The 10,000-nt window shown below is 44.4% G+C and overlaps 1 protein-coding gene across 1 annotated transcript in view; it reads right to left on the bottom strand.

The window, feature by feature from the left end:
• The window catches only part of scn4bb (sodium channel, voltage-gated, type IV, beta b), a gene marked incomplete at its 5' end in the record, with an annotated part of 7,434 nt that extends 2,084 nt beyond the window's left edge, over window positions 1–5,350 (bottom strand). Inside the window, 2 exons of the mRNA XM_079738595.1 lie at window positions 1,386–1,549; window positions 5,281–5,350. Coding sequence (XP_079594721.1) covers window positions 1,386–1,549; window positions 5,281–5,350 — 234 coding nt within the window. The remainder of the gene's footprint in view (window positions 1–1,385; window positions 1,550–5,280) is intronic.
• Window positions 5,351–10,000: the final 4,650 nt, after the last annotated feature.

The following is a 10,000-nucleotide window of genomic DNA, read 5'->3' as shown; positions in this document are numbered from 1 at the left end:
ATTACACCTCCACCTCTACTACACCTCCTCTACTACACCTCCACCTCTACTACACCTCCTCTACTACACCTCCACCTCTACTACACCTCCTCTACTACACCTCCAACACTACTACACCTCCTCTACTACACCTCCTCTACTACACCACCTCTACTACACCTCCTCTACTACACCACCTCTACTACACCTGCTCTACTACACCACCTCTACTACACCTCCACCTCTACTACACCTCCATCTCTACTACACCTCCACCTCTACTACACCTCCACCTCTACTACACCTCCTCTACTACAACTCCACCTCTACTACACCTCCTCTACTACACCTCCACCTCTACTACACCTCCACCTCTAATACTCCGGCACCTTAACTCCACCACCACATCAACACCTCTACTACACCTAGACCATTACTGCACCCCCACCTCTACTACACCTCCTCTACTACACCACCTGTACTACACCACCTCTACTACACCTCCACCTCTAATACGCCGCCACCTTAACTCCACCACCACATCAACACCTCTACTACACCTCCACCATTACTACACCCCCACCTCTACTACATCACAGCTTGTACTACACCACCACATCAACACCTCAACCTCTATGACACCTCCACCTCTACTACACCTCCACCTTTGCTACACAACCCCTCTACTACACCACAACCACCTATATTACACCACTATCTCCTCTACTACTATTCTAAGCTGTTCTAAGCCATTCGAACCACTCTAGACCAGTCTAAACTGGTATAAAGCCTTGTAAACCATTGTAATCCATTCGAACCACTCTAGACCAGTCTAAACTGGTATTAAGCCTTGTAAACCATTGTAATCCATAAGAACCACTCCAGACCAGTCTAAACTGGTGTAAAGCCTTGTAAACCATTGTAATCCATTAGAACCACTCTAGACCAGTCTAAACTGGTGTAAAGCCTTGTAAACCATTGTAATCCATTAGAACCACTCTAGACCAGTCAAAACTGGTATAAAGCCTTGTAACCTTTGTAAGCCATTAGAACCACTCCAGACCAGTCTAAACTGGTGTAAAGCCTTGTAAACCATTGTAATCCATTAGAACCACTCTAGACCAGTCTAAACTAGGGTAAAACCTTGTAAACCATTGTAAGCCATTAGAACCACTGTAGACCAGTCAGAACTAGCATAAAGCCTTGTCAACCATTATAGTTCATTAGAACCACTCTAGACCGGTCTAAACTAGTGCAAAGCCTTGTAAACCATTGTAATCCATTAAAACCACTCTAGACTAGTCAGAACTAGTGTAAAGCCTTGTCAACCATTGTAATCCATTGGAACCCCTCCAGAACACTCAAAACTAGCCTAAAGCCTTGTCAACCACTGTTAAGATGCTTACCTTCACCATGGTGCCGTTTTCATTGAACTGCCAGTTGAAGTAGAGGTTCCTGATGCCAATGCAGCTGGCGTAGGTGCAGGGCAGCAGGACCGTGCTCCCGTTCACCGCCTGCATGTAGGGAATCTTACCCACAAGCATCTCCAGACCCTGGGCAGACCAGCCCCCTGGAGTCCCCCCAGGAGAGGACATGTTAGTATACCATATCAAGAGGAGAGGACATGTTGAATAACATCTCTACAGGAGAGGACACGTCAGTATAATGTCTTTGCAAGAGAGGACATGTTGGTATAATATCTCTACAGGAGAGGACATGTTTGCATAACATCTTTACAGGAGAGGACATGTTGGTATAACATATCTACAGAGATTACATGTTATTATACCATCTCTACAGGAGAGGAAATGTTGGTTTAACATCTCTACAGGAGAGAACATGTTAGTAAACCATCTCTACAGGAGAGGACAGGTTGGTTTACCATCTTTACAGGAGAGGACATGTTAGTTTAAGATCTCTACAGGGAGGACATGTTGGTATACTATCTCTACAGGGGAGAACATGTCAGTATACCATCTATACAGGGATGACATGTTGGAAACATCTCTACAGGAAGGACATGTTAGTATACCATCTTATACAGGAAGGACATGTTGGTATCCAACATCCAACATTAATACTGCAACTGAGAAAATAAGCTACTAGATTTTTCCAAAACAAGACCAACCCACAAATAACTATGTGGGCCTGTGTATCCCACACTAACGTATTGTGTTTAGACAATAGACACCTGTTTTCACATTGTTTTTGCAGAAAAAAAACAGATAGTTTTGGAACCAGGAGACTAGTGTTGGAAGGATGAGAACTATTTTTAAAGAATTATTCTAGCAATGGTCTTTACGCAGAAACCTGGACTACAGAACATCATCGACGCAAAATACATTCAAAATACTTTGAGACTTGATGGTAGAGACCCATCTAGCGGCCCAAGGAGGTATTGCTTATTTGGATACTTATTAAGAAATGTATAATATACATAATAACGAGATCCCTGGTTTAAATCATTTTCAGTCTAGTCTAGAAGGCAATACAAACACCACCAGAAGACGTTGGCATAATGGCCTGCTACCAAAGTTGTCCGTATCAGGCTACTAGTAATAATCTGAATAATTTAGGGAATACATTGTCTCGCAATCGTTGGGGAGATTACAGTCAAAGGTATATCAAACTGGGACTGTTTTCCACTTAACTCAATTGAAATCGCTATGCTTTTCTAAATTAAATACATTTTTACGTTAACTTTTTAATGATTATTATTTGAAAATATATATCCTAATTTAATTATTTATTGTGCAGTTTCTTGGCCTGTGGAAAAATAGAATAAAACTTATTGAACAGCAAAATAAAAGTGAGGAAGGTTTAACGTGTGTCAACTGTATCTCGTGCACAGAACCTATATGTGTCATGGACGCCAAATGTAGTTTTTCATTGTAGTTCTCATGCAGCGGGACTTCTCCGGGGTCCTGTGTTTCCGTCCCTTTATACTCCTTTCCTCCGCAAAGTATTCGCTGCTCTTTCGGAAGTAGAGCAGCGATGATCTACTTTCTAGCCCACATATGTCAGCGTTAGAAACGCACCGCGGTGTATCTAAATGAGCCGGTGTATTTATAGAGCACCTCGAATAGGCGGATCAATCATTCGGTATCGGGTCTCCCCTGCACTACAACTGGTTATTTGATCTATGGATCAAAAATAGATGTGATCTGGAAAGGTCAAGCATCACCACCAGGGTTAGTAGAATATATTAGTGGTACACACAACTTAGCATGAGGGCCATGGAGTAAGGTGATGTTTTCTATCAGCACCTACCTTAGTTAAACCTGATGTTATGTTTTCTATCAGAACATGTCATGAGCACATACGTTAGTTAAACCTGATGTTTTGTTTTCTATCAGAACATGTCATGAGCACATACGTTAGTTAAACCTGATGATGTTTTCTACCACAACATGAGCACATATTTTAGTTAAACCTGATGTGATGTTTTCTATCAGCACATGAACACATAAGTTAGTTAGTTAAAACTGCACCATGTATCACTGCACCATTCTGTACTGCAGATGTTTACTCCATTAAATATCTGAACTAGAGAGCGTCTCAAGGATAAATTCATCCAGCGACCTTCTCTCTATGAATGTTACCCTCTTCCTCATTCGCCCCTTTAATTGTAAATCTAAAAGATGTTGAATAGGGAAAAAAAGTTGGTCCTAGTTTATACATTTACAGTTAATGTTTGATTTAAGATATGGAGATGCCTGGTTAGTTTGACCTTTTTGTTGCTCTTTGCTGTTACAACCTAATCTCAGTCCTTGAAACCAGTTGGTTCTGGTCTTTAGGGAAAACAACAAATAGAACAACTTAATTATTCCATTTAAAAAGGTTCCTCAACATTTGTATTTTTTTGTTGAGATTTCCAACTATGATGTTATGATATATAATGTTGAGTACAATGAGAGCAGCATGATAGAGCTAAAGAGCTAGTGCTAGCCAGCTTCAAAAAATATTAACACATGAATTCAGAGTTTTAAAACCCAAAATAGTTATATAGCTTTATACGTTTCCAAAAATAAATGTGTGTTTAGTTTAGTGTGTTTAGTGTTATTCATCATAAATGATGAATAACACTAATGATTCAGGTCTGACCCACGAATCAATTCATGTAATGAATGAATGAGTGAATGAATGAATGAATGAATGAATGAATGAATGAGTGAATGAATGAATGAATGGGATGGACCGGTGTGACCTAGCCTCAACACTGGGGTTCCCCCTCCACCTCGCTTCTGACATTTCTGTCTGTAGTTCCAACACTGTTCTTCCAAATAAGGTTCCTCCTGTTTTAGAAGTTGTTCATTTCCTGCCATTGGGTTCACCCTCTGCATCATGACAATAGTGTTGTCTTCATACATCAAAACATGGGTGATAGCTCCAGCTGAATATAACAGTGTTTGCTCATTTCATGAAATAACAAAATAATAATATAAAATAATAAATAATGACAGATTTTTGTCAAGTCATCAAGATGGGCAACAACAACCACAACAACAACAACAGGAGGTTAATGAACTTTCCTTGACGTCTATCCAATGCATTTGAGAATCAACCAGAAAACTGATGCTAAAGACAATCTCCTCCCCTCATATTGTAACTCTAAATATGTCCACTATATGATAGCCTACTCATCACTCAACCCACTCCGTGAAATACTGTCGTCATCAAATACTTTAGTGCAACCAAACACATAGCCAAGCAATGACTCAAAGCAACCACTTCCTCCAAATAATGCAGACGTCTTCACTTTCACGTCTTAAATCCTATTTCTCCCCTCATTTCAAGGGCTCGACAACACCTCAAGGTCCCAGCAAGCACTGCACCAGACGGTCCAGCGGCTTAATGAAATAAAATAGCACCACACCTTCAAAAACCAGCACGCCCGCACGCACACACACACACACACACACACACAAGCGCATGCACACACACAAGCGCACACACACACGCACACCCTGCTTGGATAAATTGCAAACGGGGCTAAGGCAATGGATCGGGATCACAGACGACAGAAACCATTGGATGACTAGTGGTTGTTTTAGAGATAGTTTAGAAAACAAGCAGATAACGAGTAGCTGTATTGGTTATTAACAAAGCAATCATAACTAGTAGTTGTTGCGTTGTTTTCTTTTTGCACTAAAAGTGATACATGAATAAAGTTTGATCGATTGAAAATGCAACGCGTCGAACACAAATGTCCCCTTATTTAGTCAGCAGGAGGCGGTAGTAACTTAGGTAAATAACAAAGTGTTAACGAGGTTAGAGTGAGGAAGAGGAAGAGGTCTGTACCCAGCATCAGGGACAGCATCAGGACCGCGGCCGGGGGTTGACACAGCATCCTCCTGGTCTCCCCCTCCATCACCCCCTGGTACGCAGTCAGACCCCCGCTGTGGCCGCCACTCCTCCTCCCTGCTTAGCGGGACGTCTTGGGAAGTTAGAGACGGGGCGGGGGGCGGGGGAGGAGGAGGAGGAGGAGGGAGGGGGGGGAAGGGGGGGGGGGGGAAGGGGGGGAGGCGACCTGGGTGTCGGTTATGCCCAGGGAGGAGCAGCTGTAGCCGTCTTGGCCGGAGGATCCAGGAGCCTGCCTGCCCCTCAGATCTCCTGCATCAGGAAGTGTAGGTCAGACAGAGGGCACCGTAGAGAGAGAGGATAGTAGGGAGAGGGGGGGGGGGGGGGGGGATGGACGCACAGACTGTATCCTCAAGTCAGTACCAGGCCCGCAGAGCCAGGCATGCCGGCTGATAAAAACCCTTCATGCAGCGCGCGTGTCGTTTGCGATTTAGTTTATCTCGCCCGCGTTAACATATAAAGTACACACCAGCTGGAGGTGAGCCCGGCCGTACGCACACAGAGTGGGCCGGGGGGCAGAGGCACGCAACGCATGTTAGCCGTCGCTTAGACGGGAGAGAGAACGTGTGTACTCACCTGTTCCTGGGCCGGTGCTTGCTCCCGCAGCGCGGGCTGCTGCAGTGGGAGAGCGATTGCGCACTGTCAGAGTTCAGTCAAGGAGAATCTGGCAGATACAGCACTCACTGCAGACTCACCACAATGCAGCCCCGGCTAGGGGCGAGGGACAGCTAGGAGCAGCCAGAGAGAGAGAGAGAGAGAGAGAGAGAGAGAGCACAGGGAGCTCCTCCTGGTCCTGACAGGAGGTAGCAGAGGAAGAGGAGGGTCTCTCAGTCTTCGTTTCCCTGAAACAACTTCTCCCTGCCCTCTGTCTTGGATCCACTTTCCCTCCCGGCTCCTCTCCCCCTCCTCTCTCTCCTCCCTCTCCCTCCCCTCTCCTCTCCCCCTCCTCTCTCTATCTCTGCTCCTCCTCCCCTCTCCTCTCCCCCTCCTCTCTCTATCTCTGCTCCTCCTCCCCTCTCCTCCTCCCCTCTCCTCTCCTCTCCTCTCCTCCCTCTATCTCTGCTCCTCCTCGCCTCTCTTCCCCTCTCAATCGCTTTTCCCCCTATAATCCCCATTCATTCACCCCCCCCGCCCACGCACACACATACACACACACTACACACACACACACACATGTGTAAATTCACCCCACACATATAAACACTACACACACATACACATTCACATACATACACACACTCCTCCTAGCCTCCCCACTAAGGTTGGGTATGCAGACACAGGCACTTTTATTTTGAAAGATCACAGAAAAGTTCTGCAGTGCAGGTTGGTGAAAGGATGAGGAGTTGGGGGGGGGGTTTACAGCTGGTCCAGTGTACACATGAATGAGGACGATAACAAAGAGTAAGAGGAGGGTGTGTGATGTCACCGTTCCAGATAAGTCTAGAACACACGGTATTTAGCTCACTGTTTACCTGCAGTACGTGGACCATGTGATCATGTGACCATGTGACTTTCAACACTCCTTCATCAATGATCTGCTCCCTCTCCTCCCCCCTCCTCCCCCTTCCCTCTCCTCTTCTCTCCCTCGGCTCACGGACTGAGTTTCCCGTGACTCTGCATTTCTACGTCTCTCCTTTCCTCCCCCCTCTCTCTCCTCTCCTCTCCTCTCCTCAGCTCCGCCTCTCCTTTCCTGTCACTCCTCTACTCGACCGTTTTCCTCCCTCCCTCTCCTCCTCTTTCCCCTCTCCCCCTCCCCTCTCCCCCTCTCCTATTTCTCCTCTCCTCCCCTCTCTCTCCCTCCCCTCACCTCTAGGATGCTCATGGCTGTGGTGATGGTTTCCTGCTGGAGTCAAATTCCACCTACTCAGGGAATCAACATATTCCCTTAGTGTGTGTGTGGGTGTGTGGGTCTGCGTGTGTGTGTGTGTGCGTGTGTGTGTGTGATTCCATGCACGTGCATTTGCTTGAGTGTGTGCGACTGTGTTGGTGTGTGTGTGTGTGTGTGTGTGTGTGTGTGTGCATGTGTGTGTGTATGTATGGGTGTTTTTGTGTGTTTGTGTGTGTGTGTGTGTGTGTGTGCGTGCGTGGGTGTATTTGTATGCGTGTGTGTGTGTGTATAAATGTCTTTGTGTATGTGCGTGTGTATGTGTGTGTGTGTGTGTGTGTTTGTGTGTGTATGTGTGTGGGTTTGTGTGTATAACATCACTTGGTGAATGGGGTGACACAGTATGTATCTGTATGCTTGTATGTGCGTTATCTGTGAGATATTGTGCGTATGCTTCGATATCGCTGACCTACTAAATAAAGGTCTTCATGTGTGTGTCTGTATGAGGGGAGTAAGCAGCTGCAGGTATTTGCCGAATAAGCAAATATGTCCTTAGAGCCTCGATGTATTATTCATTCTCTTGGCACTTTCATGTGCTTGTGACTCCAAACCTATTACGTATAGTAATGATATTTATCACAATATAGAACTTAAGGTATACATATCATATGTATTATTATATGTATATTAATATTGATGTATACATGTATAAAATACACATATATCTTTTAGTTTTGTTAAGTTTTTGGTTTCCCAAATTCAACAGATAAGCAAACTTCCTCGAGTGCTATAAACTGTTATACATGTCCTGTTCTATAATATGTGTCATGTATACGGGTGACATTTTTCCTGTTCTACGGACTGTGTCCTGTTATACGGGCTAGTTCCTCTGATATAGAATGTGTCATGTTATATGGGATGCGTTATGTTATACAGGGTTGTTCCTGTTATACAGACTTTGTCATGTTATACGTTCTGGTTCCTGTTATATACTGTGTCATGTTATACAGAGTGTGTCATGTTATACGGTCTGGTTCCTGTTATATAGACTGTGTCATGTTATACAGAGTGTGTCATGTTATACGGTCTGGTTCCTGTTATATAGACTGTGTCATGTTATACAGACTGTGTCATGTTATACAGGCTGTTTTTGTTATACGGGCTGGTTCCTGTTATCCAGTGTCATGTTATACAGGCTGGTTCCTGTTATACAGACTGTGTCATGTTATACAGAGTGTGTCATGTTATACAGGCTGGTTCCTGTTATACAGACTGTGTCATGTTATACAGGCTGTTTTTTGTTATACGGGCTGGTTCCTGTTTCCAGTGTTATGTTATACAGGCTGGTTCCTGCGTTACAGGCTGCTGCAGGCACTCCTAATTCCACTGCAACAGAGCTTGGAACTCTTCCAGAACTGCAAGCAGAAAAACAAGCGCCTCCCGTCCTGCTGCGGACAGCAGTGTGTGCTGCAGAGCCGGTCGGAGCAGCGTGACCGACTCACACACTCACAGTGTAGCATGAAGCAGCGCACACCCTCCACACGCAGACAGATGTGTGAGGCACGTCAGTGCTTTAAGGCGGAGTCGCTGTTGTTGTCACCGCAGCAACATTCCAAGACTCTGCTACGGCGTGTTCCACTGCAGGGAAAATACAGCTCGGGTTAACGACGGTAGAGATGTAAAGTACAGCATGTAAACTACATTACAGATGTTAACTACAGTGTGAGTGAACTAAATAAGGTAAACTACGTTATATAAAAAACAATATTTTACGAAGATACATTACAGATGTGAACTACAGTATATAAACAGCAGTTTAAATTACAGTATTTCAACTAAAGTGCAGATGTAAACAACTACAGTATATATACAACAGTATGGATGTAACTAGTTAACAAACTACATTACTGATATAAACTACAGAATATAAACTACAGTATAGCTGTAAACTACAGTATAAAACCAACAGTGTAGATGTAAACTACAGTATGTGAACTACAGTACATTATGAAAACTAGTGTCTGTGTGAGTGTGTGTGTGTGTATGTGTGTTTCTGTGTGTGTGTGTGTAAGTATGTGAGTGAGTGTGAGTGTGTGTGTACGTGTGTGTGTGTGTGTGTGTAAGTATGCGAGTGAGTGTGTGTGCGTGTGTGTGTGTCTGTGTGTGTGTGTGTGTATGTAAGTATGCGAAAGAGTGTGTGTGTGTGTGTGTGTGTGTGTCTGTGTGTGTGTCTGTGTAAGTGTGTGTTTGTGTGTGCGTGTGTGTGTGTGTGGGGGGGGTCAGTGGGACCTGAGTTCACTTCCATTCTTTTATCATCAAGGACATGTTGACACAGATGCCCAGACTGGGGGATTCTGCCCTTAGGCCAGGCAACACACACACACACACACACACACACACACACACACACACACAATTGGTTTATCTCTGATTGGTGAAACTGAAGAAGCGATTTACTTGTTTTTGTCTGGATATAGTAGTAGAGAAGCTTTCTGATTGTCAAAACACTCTGCTAGATAACATATTTTATGTTAAATTGGAGTTAAGCTGTAGGCCTATTGTATTGTATATACTGTATTGTTTCATTACCTACTTCAATAACTTCAATAAAAAAAACTAAATGATTACTGCCGGCTGTATGTGCCTGTAACAAAATGCTATCAAAATATAACACTGGTGGAGTTTGGCCAACAGGTCAGCTGGCCTTTATCTTAACACCTGGCCGTAAGCAGCGGAGGCGCAGACGACGAGCTGCCATAAATGTGTTGGGATGCTCACGCTGGATCCTCTGTAGTTCGTCATGGACGTGGGACCTTTCTCTGGAATCTCACTCTG

The sequence above is a fragment of the Pollachius pollachius genome (assembly GCF_949987615.1).
Source record: "Pollachius pollachius genome assembly, chromosome: 6".
NCBI classification, from domain to species: domain Eukaryota; kingdom Metazoa; phylum Chordata; class Actinopteri; order Gadiformes; family Gadidae; genus Pollachius; species Pollachius pollachius.
This window is presented reverse-complemented; position numbering and strand designations above follow the sequence as displayed.